Source organism: Paramisgurnus dabryanus, chromosome 1, assembly GCF_030506205.2.
Source record: "Paramisgurnus dabryanus chromosome 1, PD_genome_1.1, whole genome shotgun sequence".
Lineage (NCBI taxonomy): Eukaryota > Metazoa > Chordata > Actinopteri > Cypriniformes > Cobitidae > Paramisgurnus > Paramisgurnus dabryanus.
Window position 1 is genome coordinate 17,526,505 of NC_133337.1, and position 23,192 is coordinate 17,549,696.

The window sequence follows — 23,192 nt, forward strand, 5'->3', positions numbered from 1 at the left end:
TTATTAGAGATGGACTTTATCTAGCACCCTACGTTGAGATTTTTTTGAGAACCCTTAATTTTTTGAAGTTATTACAGAAAAGGTTGTCAGTCTTCTGTGGATGATATATAAAATAGGAAATATCAGAAATGGATGAAACGCTGGAATTAATTAGAGATGGACTTTATCTAGCACCCTACGTTGAGCTTTTTTTTGAGAACTGTTTATTTTTTGAAGTTATGACAGGTGCAGTGTGTTTTATTGACTAAAATAGCATAATAATGGGGGCATTCTTCTGTGGATGAAATATGAAAGAGAAAATATCAGAACAGAATGAAACGCTGGAATTCATTAGAGATGGACTTTATCTAGCACCCTACGTTGAGATTTTTTTGAGAACCCTTAATTTTTTGAAGTTATTACAGGAAAGGGTGTCAGTCTTTTGTGGATGATATATGAAAGAGGAAATATCAGAAATGGATGAAACGCTGGAATTCATTAGAGATGGACTTTATCTAGCACCCTACGTTGAGATTTTTTTGGGAACTGTTGATTTTTTGAAGTTATGACAGGTGCAGTGTGTTATATTGACTAAAATAACATAATAATGGAGGCATTCTTCTGTGGATGAAAAATGAAAGAGGAAATATCAGAAATAGATGAAACGCTGGAATTCATTAGAGATGGACTTTATCTAGCACCCTACGTTGAGATTATTTTGAGAACTGTTTATTTTTTGAAGTTATGACAGGTGCAGTGTGTTATATTGACTAAAATAGCATAATAATGGGAGCATTGTTCTGTGGATGAAATCTGAAAGAGGAAATATCAGATATGGATGAAACGCTGTAATTTATTAGAGATGGACTTTATCTAGCACCCTACGTTGAGATTTTTTTGAGAACCCTTAATTTTTTGAAGTTATTACAGGAAAGGTTGTCAGTCTTCTGTGGATGATATATAAAATAGGAAATATCAGAAATGGATGAAACGCTGGAATTAATTAGAGATGGACTTTATCTAGCACCCTACGTTGAGCTTTTTTTGAGAACTGTTTATTTTTTGAAGTTATGACAGGTGCAGTGTGTTTTATTGACTAAAATAGCATAATAATGGGGGCATTCTTCTGTGGATGAAATATGAAAGAGAAAATATCAGAACAGAATGAAACGCTGGAATTCATTAGAGATGGACTTTATCTAGCACCCTACGTTGAGATTTTTTTGAGAACCCTTAATTTTTTGAAGTTATTACAGGAAAGGGTGTCAGTCTTTTGTGGATGATATATGAAAGAGGAAATATCAGAAATGGATGAAACGCTGGAATTCATTAGAGATGGACTTTATCTAGCACCCTACGTTGAGATTTTTTTGAGAACTGTTGATTTTTTGAAGTTATGACAGGTGCAGTGTGTTATATTGACTAAAATAGCATAATAATGGGAGCATTCTTCTGTGGATGAAATATGAAAGAGGAAATATCAGAAATAGATGAAACGCTGGAATTAATTAGAGATTGACTTTATCTAGCACCCTACGTTGAGATTTTTTTGAGAACCATTTATTTTTTGAAGTTATGACAGGTGCAGTGTGTTATATTGACTAATATAGCATAATAATGGAGGCATTTTCTGTGGATGATATATAAAAGAGAAAATATCAGAACAGGATGAAACGCTGGAATTCGTTAGAGAGAGACTTTATCTGGCACCCTACGTTGAGCTTTTTTTGAGAACTGTTGATTTTTTGAAGTTATGACAGGTGCAGTGTGTTATATTGACTAAAATAGCATAATAATGGGGGCATTCTTCTGTGGATGAAATATGAAAGAGAAAATATCAGAACAGAATGAAACGCTGGAATTCGTTAGATAGGGACTTTATCTAGCACCCTACGTTGAGATTTTTTTGAGAACCCTTAATTTTTGAAAGTTTTGACATGTGCAGTGTGCTATATTGACTAAAATAGCATAATAATGGAGGCATTCTTCTGTTGATTATATATGAAAAAGAAAATATCAGAACAGAATAAAACGCTGGAATTAATTAGAGAGGGACTTTATGTAGCACCCAACATTGAATTTTTTTTTAGAACAGTTAATTTTTTGAAGTTATTACAGGAAAGGGTGTCAGTGTTTTTGAGACGTTTTAATTTGTTGAAGTTATGACGGGTGGAGTTTGATATTTTTTATTTTGTATATTTTTTTGTAGAACCGTTAATTTTTTTAAGTTATTACAGGAAAGGGAGGCGGTCTTTTTAGGTTGATATATGAAAGAGGAAATATCAGAATAGGATGAAACACTGGAATTTGTAACATAGAGACTTTATCTAGCACCCTACATTGAAATGTTTTTGAGACGTGTTAGTTTGTTGGAGTTATGATGGGTGGAGTTTGATATTAGGGCATAAATAGCTTAATTAGGGAGGCGATCTTTTGTGGAAGTTGTATGAAAGAGAAAATTTCAGATTAGGATAAAATGCTGGATTTCGTTACAGAGGGACTTTATCTACATTGAGTTTTTGTGGAGAACTGTTTATTTGTTGATGTTCTGACAGGGGCAGTGTGCTTTATTAAATAAAATAGCTTAATAAGGGAGGCGAAATTCTGAGGATGATTTATGAAAGAGGAAATATCAGATTAAAATGAAACACTGGAATTCGTTAGAGAAGGATTTTATCTAGCACCCTACATTGAGTTTTTTTGGAATTTTGGAAAATTTTGATGAGGTAAGGCATTTCTCATTTAAATATGTGGCATTATATGTTAATTAAATAAATAAATACTGCGTATCTCTGCAAAAACATGCATCACTTCATCATTTTTTTTAGACTTAATGATCAAATTCCAATCATCTCTGCCTAAATAATTGTTGTCCGATGCAGAATAAGGCTTACCTCTATGCAGGGGTTGCTGGTAAAACTTTGGAAAACTAAGATTAAAAATAAAATCCATATAATAGCATGTAAATTTGAAAAAATGCATCATAAAAATAATGAAAACATAACTTCCCAGTATTATCTAAGATAGTTTGAATTCATGGAATCTGAATATTTTTTGCGGAGTTATTTAGTTGGCTAATGATGACTAGACATTGCAGTGAATAAAAAATGGTGATCGAAAATCAGAACTCTTGATGTATAAACTCTAGATACATTTGCACAATTGTCTCATAGTGTGGACAATTAAATTCACGTGTTTATGCGATATCCCCTTCCCGAAGTGCCCTTCAAGGGCGCAAAAATGCCATTTGGAATTAACCCCGTTTTCCGCATGAATTTTACTGCGTGTCCCATCTTAAAGACCGAAAATAGCTGCAATACTAAAAAAAACATAAGATACAGTAAAGTAATACGTTTCAGCTATTCTTCTGAAGAAATCTCTTCTCTGGTAAAAAAAAACCCTCCCTTCAAGAGTTATTGCGGCATTGTTGCGCTCCTCTGATGATCTAATTTTGCAAATTGTTCTTTTAAGCCAGAATGTAAAAATAACATGGACACTCACGTTCTTACAAATATGTGTTGGATTTGTTTTATCAGGGATATGCAGTTAAGTGTTTTTTTCACCTTCTGAACTTATTAAACACACCGCATATTTTAAACGAAAATATATTTGGCAAAGACGTTCAAAATCTGTAGTAGATTACCTTTTATTTTTAAAGTTAAATAAATGAATGTTTCCATTTCTTAAAATGTTTTTTATGTTTGATCATTATTATTCTTAACAAAAAACTAAACACCAATAAAATAGTACAATGACAAACTTTATATTAAACAGCTTGTTTTATTAAAACGAATTTGACGGATGGTATCTGCGTTATAACATAAATTAATGAAAGACATAATTTTTTAGTTCTACGAATTCTTACTATTTGTTCATTATTATTTTTTTATTAAAACAGAACAAGAGACATTATTAAAATGACTCGCTTATATTAAGCAGAACGTTTAGCAAAACGAATAGACAGAAAACAATTTACCAGCCTTATAACATAAATAAATATAAAGATCCTTAGATTTTCAAAACAAATGGGTTTGCGGGTTTTTATCAATATTAAACCACAACGATATTAAACATGGACAAACATCCCTAGGTTAAGCGAAGAAATTAAACTTGAATCCTATGTATTATCAAAGCTTTCCGAGTTTCACATTCACGTGAATTCTGTAAGTCGGGAAATTATTTACACCATATGAGTGCAGCATCATGTGCGGTGGAAACCTAACTCGGTTTCTATCGAACACACGTCGCTCTCTCTCTCCATCAAAGTCATAATACGTTCCTGTATGTGTGCACTAAATGGTTAATATAGCGGGTGGTTTTCTGCAGATGATATTGAATATAAATTACATGAAAATGATATGAAACGGTAGACTGGCTAAAGTGGAAGTTGATCTAAAGTGGAAGTTGATCTAGTCGGTTATGTGCAGTTTACATTTAAAGTGATTAAAGTCAATATGCTGTAGACACACATTTCATTTGAAATAAACATGTACAAATAAAAGTAATAAATATTTTACAGGTTTCTGACTATTTTCAGTTCAAACCGATGGCTGACAAGTCTCAAATTTTTGTGGTAACTGTTCCTTTAAATACACAGCCAATGACATTGCAAGGGAGGAGCTTGAAGCGCTCTGATATTTTTTAAGGTGGAACGGATAGTTAGGCGAATAAGGAGCTGGCGAATCGGGAGCTGGATTCAGCCTCGTTATTATCCAGCCTGTCTTGCAGAGATTTAAACTGTGCTTCGATGAATTGTTGCTGTTTTTCCATAGCGGAGGCGATCATGGTGGCGAGGGCCTCCTCGGTCCTGTCCGCCTCGTGCATTTGGTCGCGCTGAACTTGCCTACCGGACGATTTACCTTGACGAGACGTCATATCGTTGATATCCAATGTCAAAACAAACAACACCGTGTCTAAATATTAACAAAAATCCTGGAAGTATAAATTATAACGAGTAGGGTTAGCGGAGCAGAGACGCTATGCTGCCATCATGCTCACAGGTCACGTGACCCTCCCCTTGACTCAGGTTTGTTGAATTATTCTTGTCAATTATTCCTTACATATTTGTACTTGTTTTATTACATTGTTTTACTTTGTTATTGGTGTTTTTACATTCTGGTTTGTACAGCACTGTGGTCAACAACTGTTGTGCTAATATTTCTCTAGAAATAAAGTAAACATTGAACAAGTGAACATAATAAACATAATCTGTAATTGTACTATAAGTTTGCTTGAATGAAGTTTGATCTGTGTGTTTCTTTATTGGAAATAAACTTGTATAACTGTTTTGTTTGCAAACAGAGTATTTTTTCAAATAATTGTGTGGTTGTTTGCTTTGATTTCATAAATGTTCATCTCCTAAAGGAATAAGACAAGTGTCTCACGCTGTTATTGTTTGTGTTCCTCAGTGTTTTCTCCTCCGTGTTTCACAGGCATCTGTCTTTTACTCGTGTTGTCTATTTCGTGAAGTTTAATGTGAGTTGCTGGGTTACGGGTATCACATGTTCCTCTCACAGCCCTGCGGCCACAGACGACTTTAACTCAATTTGTTCTGTGCTCTCATCTGAAGCTTCTGGAATGATCTCACTGTAAAAGAGCTCATCGCTTTTACAGAAACACTTTACAGACATGAATTACTGTGACACATAAGTGTCTGTGATATTTACTCCATAAAGTTTCTTACCAATACACACATATCTGTGTTTTCTGTTCAATTCATTATTTATAACATTATACTTACGTTTGTGTGTGTGTGTGTGTCTGTGTTACAGGCCGAGTTCTCAGAGATAAATCTGGCATCATATGTAAACTCTGGCTGTACTGTAGACATACAGGTGAACCGAGGAGGAAGTAAAGTGGTCAGGTAAGATGTCACCGATCGATCATCAGATATTAAACACTCAGCGGTGGTTTCCCAGACAGGGTTTATCCTAGTCCCAGAATAAAATGCATGTTTGAGCTTAATGCATGTTTTGAGCTATCAGTGCTATTGTCAATATGCCAGTATTATTTTTTTTTAGGTTTGTTTGTTAAAACTACTTAAAATCCTAATATAACTAAGGCCTAATCCTGGATTAATCTAAGCCCTGTCTCCTCATGGTGCGAAACAACCAAGTGGAAAAATCTGAAATTCGCGCCGCTCTAGTAGTGACATAATTATGACGTAGCGAGTGGATGCAGAAATACGAAACAACAATAATGGACAAAATCATCATCGCTGTATGTGGACCCCCTGGGGCTGAGCGCATATTCATACTTTTATAGAAACAGGAATGAAAAGGATCTTGTTTGGAAGAAAGTAAGTTGGGTCGGACGATCTGGTAAAATGCTCTTCACTCAGTTTGAGCTATATATGAAGAGTTTGGTTCCAAAACGAGAACATTTTTGTCAAAACATGTTTATTATGACGTTATCATGTTTTTATTGTGTTCTTTTGTGCTACTGTATTTTTTTAGATATGAAGGCTTAAATCAAAACAAACCAACTGCAGTTTGATTGATATTAATTGGAATGCACAATCGAAAAACAAGATTTCTGAAAAATATATAAAAATTAGTTATCTAGTTTTGGAACCAAACTCTTCATATATACATATTGAGACTACAAGCTAGATAAAGCCTGCAAATTAAGCGTATTCGTGTCTGAATTTCACAGGTGAATAATGAAGTTAACTCAAGCGCCCAACTATGTAAACATCACGCAATTCACAGTATTCCCTCCACTTGCGTCTGGTGTGAACGCACAGTCAGAGTGTTAAAGTGAAAAGTTTTTATTTCCTAATAGAAATTAGTTTACAAACAACTACCTGGTTTGGTTACCCCTAACGGCGCATTCACACGGTGCATAAGCGTTGACGCTTCCCATTCACTTTTAATGGGTGACGTCAAGCGTTGGCGAACTGAATTGTGGATCCGTCGGCGCCGCGTCAGTGCCGTTGCTCGTGGCAGAAGTTGAACATTGCTCAACTTTTCAAGCGGCAACGCGTGCGTCAGTCAATCATATCGCCTTATGCAAATAACCTAGGCAGAGCCAGCAAATTACGTTTATGGAAGACCGGAGCTTGTGTTGCGGCCACAGTGATTGGCTGTTGGCCACGCTTCAGACAAGCCTTCCATTAAGCGTTAACGCTTTCGCCCCGTGTGAATGTACCATAATGGTTTCATTTCAGAACAATGCCCATCTTCTCTTAGCCATAAAATTAAATGAGAAATGGTGCTGACTTGCTGTACAAAAAACATCTTAACATGCCATCTACATTTCTCTGAGTTACATACAAATGCAGTGCCCTGCTGAATGTCTTCAGTGTGTTTGAGTCACGTGATGGTGTACCCACATCCTAACCCTTCTATTTCTGACCCAGAGCCACTGACCTCACAGTTACCACAGTGAAACCACAGTAAAGTGACAGCAGCTGCTCCTGTGATTATTATACTGTATGGTGAACATCAGCTCGATGGGAAAGACGGGGTATAGTCTGTTTGTGTTTGTTAAGGGTACTGAAGACACACAAGACACCAGACCGGAGTTAGATGATGTATATCTGAAAGAAATATCTTGTATGTTTTGACGCAGATGTTTTAATGACAGGTGTCTGGTTGTGTATTAAGTCTGAATGAGTGAAACAGACTCATGCTCATTCATATTCTTGCTGATGAGCCAAACAGATTCCAGGATTTCACTTTTCCCACCTTATTTTTCTATTTTCCACTCTTTCAGTCAGACAGAATTCAGCTTTGTTTTATGAGCGAGTGTCTCTGTGCGTTCTGACTATTGACATAAAGTCTGGTTCATTTAGCCGAGCTGAAACCACAGACTTACACAGGAAGAGATTGTCTGACTCTGAGGTGTTTATTCAACAGTCATTTAGAGGCGAATGAATCTGTCATAGATTATAGAACAATCATTCACTTGCAGAAGTTATTCAAAATATGGCCGTGTAGTTTACTTGTGGTTATTCAATAGAGATTTAGTGTTCTGCTGTGGTGTTATGGTGTTAAATGTATTGAGTCTGATTAAGTTCCTCAGTTAAAGCTTGAGATATCATCAGAAATGTGTTGTCTGTGTAGAGACAGACTGTGATTTGAGCTGGTGTATTAATAAACCTCAGCTTAATGAAAGCTACAGTAACACACAGCCGCCTGTCTAATCATAACACACACACACACCAAGTCTCAGTTTCACATGTGCTTCACATGCCAAAAGTCTGTTGAGATTATTTTTATCAGTCATATCTTAAGACTAATTCACACAGATCAGTGTAAAAACTCTGTTGGTTTCTTACAGACTAAATATTTTGAATCTGCATTTATTATTAATATACCGCTAGTGAACCTAAAGGACAGACGGTTGCCTTTCTTGGGAACCAAAAACATTTATAGTATTTGCTATAAATATAGTTTGTGTGAATGACCCTCAACATGAATTATGTAAGGAAGAATTAACAACAGGCCGTTGAATTATTTGCAAATAATGCATTAAAATAATGCAGGTGTGCATAATTATTCTGCTTATACAATACAAACGGTTACCAAAAACATTGCTCTGGTGGTTATTTTAAGATATTTAAGGGGGTTAGGTGTGCATTTATTGAAAAATAATGCTAACCTGTGGATAATTTCTCAACCAATCAGAATAAAGCATTCAACAGCCCCATGGTTTAAAGGTAGATATATGGTATAAATGTATAGTGTTGGTAACTCTCTGTGTGTCTCTGGATGTCATGTCAGTCCTCTCCACACCTCTCTGTATGTCTGTGTTCACACCGTCTAACCTTGCGTTTATCCGGCAAGCAGTGGCGCCTGTGTTCAAATTAAGGGGGGGCTGGGGTGGTCCCTGACCTCCTATAAGCATTGAGGCACCCCCTATAAAGCACACAAATATAAATTAGTGGGATCCCCTGGTTTTTATTAAAATTAAAATACTACATGAATTGATTATAAAAATCTCATGCTGCCCTGCCACAAAGCTATACGGTCCATTTATTTGTCCTGATTTTGTAAAAAAATTAATCCAAAAGATTTTTGTCTGAAATAAATGTAAACTCTCAAGTGTGCCTCACACTGTTTTCTGGAGGAATTGACAGACGATTCCAAATGTATTTACAGTAACAACAATGCAAATATTATATATATATATTACCAATTGCATTTTTAGACCCTATAATGATGGCCGTGGGGTGGTGCTGAGCCAGGGGACCCCCATAAACTTTGACATAATTCGAACACTGAGGGGCGCAGGGCATCTTGCACAGCGGGAGTGTCAAGGAGAGTTAAAATTGGGTCAATTTTAAGGGGAGACAATTAGAAGACCTCCGCTTGAGAGGATTCCAGAGGATGCATTTCATCATCCACTAATCATTTCTATAGAAGCTTTTTTTACATTCTCGCCGGCAACATGAATGAACGGTTAAGCTCATCTTTATGTACTGTAGCAGTAATGTGATCACACACACAGTCTATTGATCTTGAAAACATTGCTAGAATGCTATCTTATCGTCATTCAGTAGAAATGCTTTAATATTTGGTGTCAAAACTACACGTGGTGTATTAACATGAATTTGTTATAATGTTTTTCAAACACTTGGACACTGATATAGATATATTTACATACATGATAACATACAAGCTGTGTTATTCTTCATCATGTCCTTGTGAAGATGAGCACATATGAGTTCATTTGAGGGAAACTAGTATTGATGCCACACTATTTTGATGGCTATGAAACAACACTAGTGTCAGAAAGTTAGATGCAAACACACACATAGTTTGCTGTGATATGTCTCCAGAAGAGATTAATATTAATATCATGAAGGTCCAGCATGTGTTTTAGATTTGACAATGTGAGATCTCACAGGTCATAACATGAGTTTACAGTAGATCTGAAATTTCATTGCACTGAATCTGAGTGTTTATACGGACATGCTTGAGTTTTGATCCATTGTATGATAACATCAGCAAACACAGCCGAGACTTTTAAACTATAAATCAAAATGAGATCATTTGAAGTCATTGAGCTGAATTCCCAACTTGTGATAGAATAACTGAAAGATTTCATGACTTGTTTGTCTCTGAGCTCATGCTATGATATGATTTCGTATGATCTACTACAGTATAGACCTGAGACACTCTGGCATTGTTATGAACAGTCATATAAATATGTGTTTTAAATAAACCTGATGTTTATGTCATGCCAACAGCGCTGCTGCTCTTTAAACACACGTCATTGGAAATCACTATTGACTTTAATGTCATCTAAACACTTTACGTTCAGCCAAACATTCTGGTATGAAGCACTTTTAACACCTCACCTCACTTTGTTTCATTACTGTTTTCACTCATTTGTCAGATGGAGGGCGTCTGATGTTGATTTTAAGAGCGTCATTCTTACCCTTCCAGTAAATTTCTGGCTTTACGTTGTGTTTGAAGATCAATGTGATTTCTGCGTTCCTGCTGCAGTCTGGTGTGAATTGATTTTAATAAAACCCAGATGTTAAAGCCAGCAGTCTGTCCTGCACTGATCCCAGAACTGTGTGTAACCGTGTAGTTCTTAATTCATCATCTTCCTCAGCTCTTGACTCTGATCCTTCATCTGCTCAATTTGACTCTTGTGTATCTGATGATGATCTGAACAGTGTGTTTCTATAAAACACATCTGTTGAAGAGTTTATATGAGCTGCTGATATCTGTGTGTAGGTCTCTAATGATCAGCTGTCTGGAATAATCACTTATTGGAGTATTTACACAATGATAAAAACAATGATGTGACTGCATAAAGCAGCTTTAATATTTAAACAAAGGAAAATCTGATATGATGTCATTATTCTTTGTTATTATCAATTAGTCAGTCTTTATTTTCCTGTTTTCATCCCCCGATATATTATTTGTTTGTTTTCCAGATCGTTCAAGCCAGATTTTGTTCTGATTCGTCAGCATGCCTACAGCATGTCTCCAGGAGAAGACTTCAGGAATCTGGTGATGGGTTTGCAATACGGTACCGTTCCTAGTGTTAACTCGCTCTTCTCCATCTACAACTTCTGCAGCAAACCCTGGGTGGTGCGTCACTGTGCACGTTTCTCTTTCTGTATTATCCTTCATAAACCATCTGTATAGTTTATACAAAACCATATCTTAGGTAGCAGTGAAGTATTGCATAACATCAGAAATCCATTGCAGACAGAGGTTGAAATGTGCAGCGTTTGGGTTCTGCTGCATGAAAACATCAGGTTTAAGGTTTCAGATGCTTCAGGGATCTCCAGCATCAGCAAATGATCTGACTGTTTTATACAGACTTAGACCAAACAGAGCTGGAGGTAGACACAACATGTGATGTGATCTGGATACACACGTGTATGGAGTTGAAGAGCTCTGAAACATGATGACTTCTAAATGTCAAAGTTTATTTATAAAGCACTTTTTCAAAACAAGTGTTAATTAAAAGTGCTGTACACACAAAGTAATAAATATATCATAGATACAAAACAGTCAACACCATGAAAGAAAGAAATATAGGCACAATAAAACAATAAAAGAAAGCAGCTCTCACATAGCGCCAAATGCCAGACTGTAAAAATTATTTTAAGGCCCGATTTTTAAGCAGCAAATGTTTGAGCTTGTCTAATATAAAGAGGCAAACTAGTCCAGAGCTTTGGTGCCACCACTGCCAAGGCTCGGTCAAATCTGCTCTTAAACTTGGAACCGTGGAACGGCTACAATAGAGGCAAATGCTCAGCAGACTTTCAAGTGCTTTTGGTGAAGAACACAGATCAAATCAGAGTGTTAACTTGGTACTAAGCATTTGAGTACCAAAATTATAAAATGAATCCTGTAATGGACAGGTAACCAGTGAAGAGATGCAAGAACGGGGGTGATGTGTTCCTGCTTTCGTGTACTCGTCAACAAACAAACAAGAAAGAGAGGCCTGACTAATACCTACTGTATGCAGAGACCATTACAATAATACAGGCGACTTGAAAACTGAGAAAAAAACAATCAAAATCTTTAAGAGACAGGAAAGGTTTCACATTGGTGGGTTGTCTCAGTTAGAAAAAAAACTGGATTTAACTACCAAATAAATTTGTCAAGTTTAAATCACAATCCATGATAACACTCAAGGATTTTAGATAGGGCTTCACAAATGGATACAATTCACCAAGTTTTAAATCTACTGACTCACAAGTACCCCCCGGCATAAACAACATAACTTCTGTTTTCTTTTTATTAAAATGAAGAAAATTTTGTGCCATCTAGACCTTAATTTTCTCAAGACACTGCAATAGAGGTGCATTCAGTTTCAAAGGCAGATACATTTACAGATCATCTACATAAAATGAAAAGAAAGATCACATTTTCTAAAAATATGTCCCAAGGGGAGCATATACAGGGAAACGAGAATAGGGCCCAAAATGGAGCTCTGGGGCACCCCACACGTGAGAGAACCAGTTGGGGAGACAAAGTCACCAAAACGAACTGAGAATGTTCTTTCAACCAGATAGGATCTAAACCATGCCAATATAGTACCTTTTAATACCAATACATTGTTCTTGCCGTGTCACACACATGTGTTTCTTATTTGTTTTAACTTTTCAGTTCTCACACATGATCAAGCTCTATCAGACTCTTGGTCCAGAGAAGTTTCCTCTGAATGAGCAGACCTTCTTCCCAAACCACACACAGATGGTGAGTCACTTTACTCTATCACAGATATTATTACAGTATATTAACATTCACAGACCTTCACTGGACTCTCATCTTTTCACACACCTCAACACTGTCATCGTACGTCATCATTTTACCTGATAACTGTTTAATATGAGCAACAAGGCCTTCGGCACTGCAAAAAATGTCTTTCTTAGTATTTTTGTCTTGTTTTCAGTAAAAATATCTAAAAATTCTTAAATTAAGATTTTCTTGATGAGCAAAATGACATAGGAAAATAAGTCTAGTTTTTAGACAAAAAAAATTAAACTTTTAAGTAAATTAGTGCTTAAAACAAACAAAATAATGTTTTTTAACATTATTTTTCTTATTCCATTTGTCTTTTTTTGCAAACCTAATTTAAGAATTATTAGATATTTTTACTGAAAACAAGACAAAAATCATTTTGATTAAAAAAGTATTTTTTGCAGTGAGGTTGTATCATTTCATGAACACTGCACATCCTTTTTGTACTAATACTGCTTAATAAATAAAGACTCAAAGAGACAAAGAGACATTTTCACAAGGTTTATTATAAAAATATAAAACAGAGAAATTAAAAATCAGCACATTCTTCAAAGGCCCTAAATGTATAATGGTCACCTCTTTATGGAATTGTGTATACACACAGACACACACAACCTTTCTGTATTTCATATGAGAGTAAAGCAGGACTGATCTGAGCGGGATGTTCATGTTAAGCAGATAAAATACTTTACAGGTTATAAAACTTAAAGTTTAAAGAGGGTGAGATGAAAATATCAACTATTATTTTAAAATCAGAAGTCAAACATTAACACTCAGGTAGATTTTCTTCATTATAATCATCTCAGCCTCCAACTGCAGGAATGAACCCATCATACACATCAGTGATGAGAAATATGAGTTTAGTGGTATATAAAAACTACATTATCAGATATATACGTCAATATCCATCATACGTTTACTCTGGAGTTCATCTGGAGGATTTTGTCTAGCAGTGCCACACCATGTACCCTTGAGTTTTGAGAAAATAACTTAAGGTTGGCACAGTTTGAGAGATGGATTGGCAAGTAGATTTTTATCAGATAAAACTGCTATACAGACCAGATATAGCTTAAGGATTTATCAGTTTTATCTGTAATCTTGTGGCTTTAAGGTTTACAATCTGTTTAGGTAATAAAAAAAATACTTACAGAGGAGGATTCAGTCACAATATAATAGCTTATATCATAAACAGCAAAAAAACAAAGGAGAAAATAAAAGACAGCAGGAATTTCTCTGTCATTGTGCTGTAAAGCTCATATCTAATAATAACTGTTGTGATTAATAACACATGTACATGTTTGTATATATACAGTAAAAAAACTGAACATTACAGCACAGTCCAGAGGAAGCAAAGACAATTCATAAATACTGTATACATCTTAGACACTTATGTATATCTGCGTACATATACAATAGCAGTTATTTTATACTTTTTAATCTTGTTTACAAAGCAATACATCACTAAAAAGATTCATGGATTATTGCCTTCATAAATTATACTGAATTTTTCTGAATGGATTAATGTGTATCAGTTTATGTCTTCTGGTGGTTTTGTTCTTTATGTGACACACGGGTGATTCGCGAGGGATTTTATACTTGGTTATCAAACGGTAGTGATGTTGTAAATTAAACCGAATAATTGAACTGGATAGTTTGTCAAATGTTTGTTGTGTTCAGACAGCGGTCTGTTTAATCACCCCTCATTGTAAATGTGATGAAGTGCAAACGTCTATAAATCAGCAGAAGTGCTACTGGACATGGGCAGGAGTCGTCTTGATGGCGTTTTACTGTGATGTACGTGAGCTCATGGATCTGTGGTGTTGATGGTGACTTTATCTCGCGTGGTCGTTCCTCTGTACCAGCTACAGTAACCCTCCTTCTGCTGGATACAGGCGTAATTACGGGACTGGTAACCCGGGTAACCGAAGTAGGACAGCATGTCCGTCCACAGGCATTCGTTCTTGGAGGTCACAAAGCAGGGCAGATAGTGACAGGGCTTAATCTATAAAGAGATGAGATACAGATGAGGACATGAAAGAAACGCTGGTTGGAGATAAAGCAGCAGTGGATGTGCATCACTAACAAACTAAACAGACTGAAGTGATGTCACATTAGCAGCAGACGGATTAATGTCAAGTATGATGCTGGGTGTCTTTGTCTATCATTCTATACCTGATGCTAATGAACTCGTACCCAAATCTCTGCGCTCGCTTTGGCTTTTGAATGAGATCTGAGGTCTTTCAAAGACATCTTATCAATCTTAATCCTTGTATATAATAGGATCTGCAGGTGTCATATGAATGCAGGCCTGTTTTCATTCAGAACAGCTTCTCTTTAACTCGTATAGTGCCTGGTTTATAGTACGGTTAATGGCATTCAGGTTTACTGTGAACAGATATTTGTGCACATGAATGTCTTTTTCAATGTGACGGATTCAAATTGTTGTTAAGCGTGTTGGTTTGCACATCATAAAGCAGATTTTTCACTACTTCACTTCTGAGATTAAAGTGGAGAACATCTGTCCATAGTAGTTCAATTGGGAGCTAAACGTTTTTTATCTGAATCCAAACTGACATGTGTGTTATCTTGGCTTGTGAACCAAAACTTTAACCCTTTAACCAGTGCCAAACATCTGGATCCAAGAGTCTTCTAGAACCCAAGACACAACTTCGATAAGATGTATAATTGTGAGAAACATGTCGGATGAATGATTCAATGTGATTATGGTGTTATGGTTAGGGCTGCAAAACGATTAATTGTGACTAATCGTTTGCAGAATAAAAGTTTTTGTTTACATTATATATACACACAGGTATGTGTGTACTGTGTATAATAATTATGTATATATAAATATTTACATGTGTGTGTGTATATAAATTTTTGTACTTATATATAATTATAAATACTTAATATATAGATTTTGTTCCATAAAATTATACATACACGTGTATTATACATAGTACACACACATATGATGTAAACAAAAACTTTTATACTGCAAACGATTAAAGGGATAGTTCACTTCAAAATGAAAATCTGTCATCATTTACTCATCCTCATCCGCATTTACTTGTTCTAAACCTGTATGAATTTCTTTTTGTTTTGATGAACACAAAAGAAGATATCTTGAGAACTGATGGTAAACACACAGCGGATAGTGACCACTGACTTCCATAGTAGGAAAAAATATTTTTGAAGTATTGTGATAAATGATGAAGAAAATATCTTGATAAATGATGGTAAGCACACAGTGGATGATACCCATTAAATTCCATCATTTTTTTTTTATTCCTACTATGGAAGTCAGTGGTCACTATCTGCTGTGTGTCTACCATAATTTGTCAAAATATCTTCTTTTGTGTTCATCAGAAAAAAGAAATTCATACAGGTTTAGAACAACATGAGGATGAGTATATGATGACAGAATTTTCATTTTAAGGTAAACTATCCCTTTAATAGTCAGAACGTTGCATTGTGATTGGACGTTCTCCTGCCACTCACCCTGCAGTTACAGCCCAGCTGATAGCGATGATTGATGCCTTTCTTCTGAGCCAGAGTCAAAAGTTCCCATCTTTCATTAAAGTTACACAGTCCAGTGTAGACCTTACCATCGTGAACACGACCTGTGGGAAATAAACCAGTTGATTTGTAATTTCTATATAACAGGAATGAAAGACATTTACACCTCACTAACAGACAGAAATCTTATAGTCCAGCATCTCTTCAGCCAGAAGCCGAATCAGGCACAAGATCAGATATCAACCTCCGTATATTTCTGCTCTCTCTGTAGGTTGACGGTGTATAATAATGTATAGGAGACTGGATGGATCTCAAAGGTTCTTTTGATGGCTATTTTTAGTTTCTGACTGTTTGTGGCTTATCACCTACAGTACACTAGAGTAGCACAACCCCTGCGACAGGTGCATGTCATGCGCTCGCAGCCCTCTGTGGCCTTAGATCAAGCCGAATGTCTGTGGTTTAGATTATTACAGTGTCTGGTAAAGAGAGATGTCTCCTAAAGCTCATCAAAGCACTTCTGCATGTCCAGAGATCAATCAGATCAGTGAGGACGAGACACACAGAGCAAGAGATCACTTTTAAAATAATGCTGCTGTTACACACATGATGTTATTACATCATACAAATATTCCTTTTTATCACTCATCTTATCTGTGTTATAAACAGTGAAAATCTGACATATCAGCCATATTGAGATTACATATTTCAAGTGTTTTATTCAGCCCCTTCAGAGTTATTAGCTCGTGCATGTAGGAACGGGTGATGTCACAAGTGTATGATGTCATGGTCTCACCTGTGATCAGGTACTGATATTTGTTGATATCAAACTTCACTCCACACATGCTCTCAGAGTCATGCGTGTAGATGTACTGCACATGCTGGATTTTTTCAAAGCCCTTATACATCTACACAGGAAGACAGAGAGACAGTTCACAAATGTGTCTTTAAATAACATTAGCAGCACAACAGCTCACTGATCAGTGACAGTTGTCGTGTTTGTTTAATATATGGCTGGAGGTCGTCGTCATAAATTTTACCTTCATCTGTTTGACGGTGTAGCGCAGGGTACCGAAGGGGCCATCGTTCAGAAGTTTCTTTCCCACGACCTTTGCTCTAATAACTGAAAACACACAAACATAATGTTGGTTAATATCAAACTAGTTTAAGGAAAACCTTTTTTTATGAACTATGGTTTGTCTGTTTATTGATGAATCAGGTCGTGCCTAATCGTTCATGTTCTATGACTATTAATGCTTGGAAATAATTGTCGTTTTACAAAAAGTGGGTCTGATTCATGGGTTTGATAGGATGTAATTGAGTGAAGATCTGGATGCTGCTCCTCCTCCAGAGAGCACAGAATGAGGCCATGTCAATATGAAAGTCCTGAATAATCCCCAGTGTTCAGATGAGTGAAGTCTTTCCAGCAGTAACCTGATCCATCAGTCCTTCAGATTCCTCTTCATATTAACACAGAGAAGATGCTGATATCAGAACAGTTCTTATTAACATCAATAATCTCGGTCTATCTTCCTGAACATCCAGCATCTGCTAAAGAGCAACAGTGTGCGCTTCACCTGCTCTTTCTGTACACTGCAGAGAAAGGTCAGGTGACTCTGGAATGTTTCTTATCTTTCACCGCTGGAATTTCCTTTCCTGGAATTTTTGAGGCTCAAATTCCTCAGACTAATAAAACGGAGGAAAAGTTCAAACCCAATTCCAACCCGTATGACTTTCTTCTGTTGAGAACAAAGACGTTGATGAATTCTCTCGCTGCATGTGGAGAATAAAACAGCAGAAGTGTATCACGGACACACGATTCTGTTCAGCAGAGAAATCTTACATCTGAGTAGAGCATCAGGCATTAGGTTGAGTTTAAGGATTTGTCATTTTTGGGGTGAACTGTTCCTTTATAATCTATATTCATTTATAATCCTTTATAATCTATCTATTCCTATCATATTGCTTAGTCAACCCATTGCATATGCCGTTCGAATATTCAAATAACCATGCAGCGCACATCAGAAGATTCTGACAAAAGCAAATGAAGTCACACACAACTGACTTCTCGCTTACACTGTGCATTCCACGGCCGAGCCCAAGTGAACCGCGCCTGATCCCACCTCTGCAACCGGGCCAGGGTGATTAACCAAACTGCGCCCAGGCACGGTATGGAGCAATCGATCAAACTACATCAGCCGGAAATGCGAAGCTCCTTACAATGTTTGAAAGATTCAGTCACAATGCAATGCTAACAGGAATTAATTTACAGGCTGTGAGACAAAGAGGGAGGAATTATGATAATGTCGCTCTTGTCTACATCACCAATCTTAGGAAGTAAACTGTTGCCTACAATCCATGTGTTTGTTGTAGTCCAAGAAAAGAGATTTACGTTGGAGACGATAACTTGCGTCATTGTTTACTTTTCTATTGCTGTAAAACAATCCACTATAAATGAAAAATAATTTCTGTAATTTCATAATAAGCGCCAATGAATCCACAGCAGGTCTCAATCTCTCTCGCTTGCGCTCTCTCTCTCTGTGCTTATGCAGCAGGTCTCTTGCGTGCAAAGGTCTCTAGGTGTGTGCAAGGAGCTGCGTCGCCAAATAAGGAAAGCACTTCTCGCACATAATGCTAAAAGTTGTAACGTTTTCAGAACTTTAGGCAAGCTAAGACAAAACTCGCGTTTATATAAGTGACACGTGCGCTGCTGGGGCATTGTAGTTTGACGAGCCATTTGCTCATAGTACGAACATCTTTGATCATAAAGAGACGCAAAATTTTAGGTCTAAAAGAGTGTCAAGACCTAAAAACAGACTCCATGGTCATCGCCTCATAGCACCTGTCATATTTATAATATCCATATCTAGAGATTAGTCTCTTATATATAGGTTTGTGCATATATTCATACCGGTTTCTTTAACATATTGCCCATTTTTTATGTACTGTATGCATAAATACAAATACAACGCCTACTATAGCTTCAATAGTCACAATAATTAACGGATTTAAAAACAAGATTCTGTCCATCAAGACTTAATTTGTTATCTTCTGGGCAAATTACTTTAATACTAACTTTAACTTGCCCATATTTTAAAACTGTGGTGAGTTTTAGTTAAACGCTGTAGTTAGTGGCAAATTTTTGCCAGTTTTTATATTACAAAAACAATATAAACTGAAAAAGCATGTATACCGTGAAATATACCGTTACCGTAAAATAAATCAGTGAAATCTCTTTTTAACAGACTTGAACTCAGTCATCCATCATGACACTGTAGCTGTCATCACCTTAGCAAACAAATGCTCAAGGGTCAAAATTCATGCCATTAAATTCAGATGTGTGTGAATGGATCACCCTGTAGAGCTGTGCTCTGATTGGCTGTTGCCCTTTGCCTGTGATGACAGCAGTGTTCTAGTTCTCTTTTGTGACCCCCTGACCTCACCTGTTCATTTCAGGATTGTTTTCTCTGATCACTTAAACTCTCACTCGCCTCTCTGTCTCTCCAGTAAACTCCAGGGCAGTCTTTAATGTTTATGTAACCCAATTCCAAAAACTAGGGGCCCAGTAAGACTCTTCCACCTGACCAGTGAGAGTTAGTGTAGCCCTGATCCGGGCCCACGAGCGATGATCTTTCACAGCTATATTTAAGTGCCTAACTCCCCCTATAACCCCTCTGAATCACACATGAGAGCTGATGTACGCCTGCTGTGACTCATGAATATTCATGAAGCACACAGGCTTTGACTTAAATCTCAGAAAGTAGGTGGCTGTTCTGTGCGAGAGGTAAATGGGTTATAATCCTCCTCACATCTCTCCTGTGTTTTGCTCGGCTTGACGGTTACAGTCAAATACGTTCAGTCATCATCTATGCTTTGCGTCGTTTTTTGTTGTGTATCATTGGACGTACAACAAACTATCTGTGATTTTTCCAAGGGAAAAATAAAAGTAAAGGTTATTTTCATCTGATTCTCAGTAAGAGCAGACGTTTAACCTATCCAGACCCGGACACCCTGCACAGGCAAAAACCCTCCTCACCCCACATCCACGTCAGATGGGAATCGGGCCTTCTTTGGCAGGTTGTTAGACTTCAGGGGCCAAAGTGCAGGGCAAACACTAATTTACAGCCTGAAAGCGCTTTAGTACAACAGTTCAGGGAGTGAATGAGCCGTTTCAATGCCTTCAGAGTTCATGCCAACTTCAGCTCCATACACCGTCACTGCTACAAAACTCATGTGACAGACCAAGTAGACATTTGGCAGTAAATTATACTTAAAAATTTAATGTTCAACGTCCACAGATGTGAAATTTTGGTTTGAGATGAACTATGTAGGAAAATGGTGATAAACCAATGTGGCAGCGAGACCATTTTTTATTTTTTATCTCTTATTCCATAAACACATTAAAATCATGTATGTTTATGATTACAGATATAAAGTTATCTTCCTCTGTCACAGCCAAAGTGAAATAAAACCCACAATTACAGTGGAAGAATGAGACAATTGGACACTAGTATAAAAATCTGACTAAAGAGTCAAATCAGTCATTTAAAACAGGTCTGTAAGACTGAGGTCAATGCTCGAGTGTACAGTACACATGAAGATGGATGAGATGGTTCAGTGTTCGATCCGGGTTGAAGCTGAACACAACAGAATGGTGCAGGGTCTGACATCCCAGTTTAAACTCCTCGATGTGTCACAACGATTACATAACAAAAAACAAACAAATATAATCATTCCTAACCTAACTGGAAGTAATGTATTTTGAGAGGGTAACACATCTGTGTCCTGCAGGTGAATGCTTCACTTTTGATCAACCCATGTTGCATTTGTTGACATGAACTAAAAGTTAATGTTTTGGGTTAAAAATAACAATGATCCTTTGTGTGATCTAGATGTGACATCACACCCTGAATGGTTACATTTCTTACTTAATAAAACATACATCATACATCAAAGGGTTAAGTTATCTGTGAATAATTGAGAAACTAAAGTGTTAATAGTTAATCTGTATCTTTTGGCTAATGTGTAAACAAGATCAACCTGAATCATATCCAGCAGAATTTTTTTGTCTTTGCTGTCCCTTAACAACAGCAGTGAAACTCGCATCAGTTTAAAAGAAACCTCTTGAAATATCTTTAACGTGACAACAGAAGTTTCTAAAGAAATCTGCAGGCCTGGCTCATGACCAAGAATTGGGACTCCCTAACAAAAGTCCAGTACAAAAGTCACAGTCTTCTTTCATACAGCATGAATACTCAACAGCCAAATTCAGATTTTATGGGACATCTCAATATCAAGTTTATCCACAAACACTCTGATCAGTATGCCAGTCATAAATCTGCTCTTATCCACACAGACCACACAAGCTTTTGATTTCAGTTGAGCCCACTCAGTTTAATCTGAAGAAGCAGTAAAGACTTAAACTCTCTGTGTTGGCGTACGGCGGGCACGCTGCCTTTCATAATGAACCTCAAAAAAAAATGAGTGTTGTGTGACAGAGCTGTGATTCTCCATCAGTGGGTTGAGTGGATGACAGACTGTAGATAACTGTGTGTGTCTCTGCGTTTTTGTGTTTGTACGTGTGTCTCTATGTCTGTATGTGCATGGATAAGGAAAACTAAAGTGAATTGTGTTACATTAATTTGCTGTAGCGTGAGTCAGGATGAATCTGTCATTTGTTGACCGGTTATATTTGTGATGTATTTCACTGTGTAACAGGTTAGTCTTAAAAATAAGAAATGTGGGAGAGATTATTATTCATTGGCGGTAGGAGGGTGAAGAATGACGTCACCTTACAAGTCAAAGCAAGTGATGAAAATTTTAGCAGAAAATTTACAATTATTTTTTTGTATTTGGTTTAACATGCAACAATAAGTGTAAATGGAGTGAATTTGGTTCATTCTCTCTTCTGGGCATAAACTGCAAAAAACCCTCATGCTTAACATCCTCAAGAGTTTATCTGTTTTGTACTTCATCTGTATGTGTATACTGGTCAGAGATAGAGACACAGATATCTGTATATAGCAGCAGTCATGCTCTTTATATTTACTTAGTTTAGTTTTTCATGAATAGGATAATCTGTCATTCATATTTATCTCGTCGGATCTCAACACAACACTCCAGGATTCAGTCGAATCAGGTGAAATCATTTATAAACCTGACGCAAACTCTTACAGTTCATATCTGCTTTAGTTTACATTAGTTTAATTTAGTTATCTAGCAGGCAACACTGAGCTGGCTGGAGTCTGCTGCCATGGAAACCTTTAAATGCGCGGTCGCTCCGGTAACTGCGCAAAACTTTGCGCGTTTGGTGTTGTAGTGAGTGACGCACTTAAAGACTTCCGAATGAGTTTATAATGAAGAGCACAAACTCGTGGAAACAGAAAAGCACACGGCACTCTCATTACATTTAAATCATTTAACCTCATTTCATTGAGTTATTATGAGAGAGCGCGCGCGCTCGTGTGAACTCATCTCAAACTTAACAGTACCCTAAGACCCGGAGCGCGCTGCTGTCGGGTTAAATCACGTTGTATTAAATCAGGTTATATAACACATGTTCTCTTCGTCACGAATACTGCGATCGTTATTATAACTGCAACAATCATCTTTCATACTACTAACATTGATCGAGTGCGCGTGACTTACCGATCTCGGAGTGGCAGTACGCGTCCTGTGGATGCGTCATCGCGCATGAGCACGCGTCTGTAGGCTGACACATCTGCAGTACCGTCAGGAGAAATGAAAACACGACACAACGCTTCATCTTTAACTGCGATGCGATCCTTAAAGCGTCTGTATGTTTGTATCTCGCTCAGACTCTCACTCTCGTGTGCACACTGCTGTCAGTGCGTGACTGACGACAGTCAATTATATAGTGCGCCGTCGATGACGTCACACAGCCGTCGGCCAATCACAGAGCGCGCCGTTTAACATTACAGACGCATGACGTGATGGAAGTGACTTTACAATGATGGT

At 37.0% G+C, this 23,192-nt stretch overlaps 2 protein-coding genes across 2 annotated transcripts in view; one reads left to right on the plus strand and one right to left on the minus strand.

Annotated features, from left to right (window-relative positions):
• syn3 (synapsin III) overlaps positions 1-23,192 on the plus strand; it is a 94,976-nt gene that overhangs the window by 55,444 nt on the left and 16,340 nt on the right. Inside the window, exons 4-6 of the mRNA XM_065264404.2 lie at positions 5,751-5,842; positions 10,874-11,030; positions 12,564-12,653. Coding sequence (XP_065120476.2) covers positions 5,751-5,842; positions 10,874-11,030; positions 12,564-12,653 — 339 coding nt within the window. The remainder of the gene's footprint in view (positions 1-5,750; positions 5,843-10,873; positions 11,031-12,563; positions 12,654-23,192) is intronic.
• LOC135758801 (metalloproteinase inhibitor 3) lies at positions 13,185-23,070 on the minus strand. Its single transcript, XM_065273485.2, has 5 exons — positions 22,863-23,070; positions 17,255-17,337; positions 17,011-17,122; positions 16,200-16,321; positions 13,185-14,700 (listed from the first exon to the last, which is right to left on the minus strand). The coding sequence occupies exons 1-5, from the start codon at positions 22,978-22,980 to the stop codon at positions 14,503-14,505; spliced, it is 633 nt and encodes a 210-aa protein (XP_065129557.1). The 5' UTR covers positions 22,981-23,070; the 3' UTR covers positions 13,185-14,502.

Bases quoted from the DNA above. Each gene is read 5' to 3' on its own strand.
- LOC135758801 (XM_065273485.2), bottom strand. From the start codon at position 22,980: ATGAAGCGTTGTGTCGTGTTTTCATTTCTCCTGACGGTACTGCAGATG. The intron at 17,123-17,254 runs GTAAAATTTATG...CTTCCTGTGTAG, and splicing joins ACACCGTCAAACAGATGAAG to ATGTATAAGGGCTTTGAAAA. The intron at 16,322-17,010 runs GTGAGACCATGA...TATTTCCCACAG, and splicing joins ATATCAGTACCTGATCACAG to GTCGTGTTCACGATGGTAAG.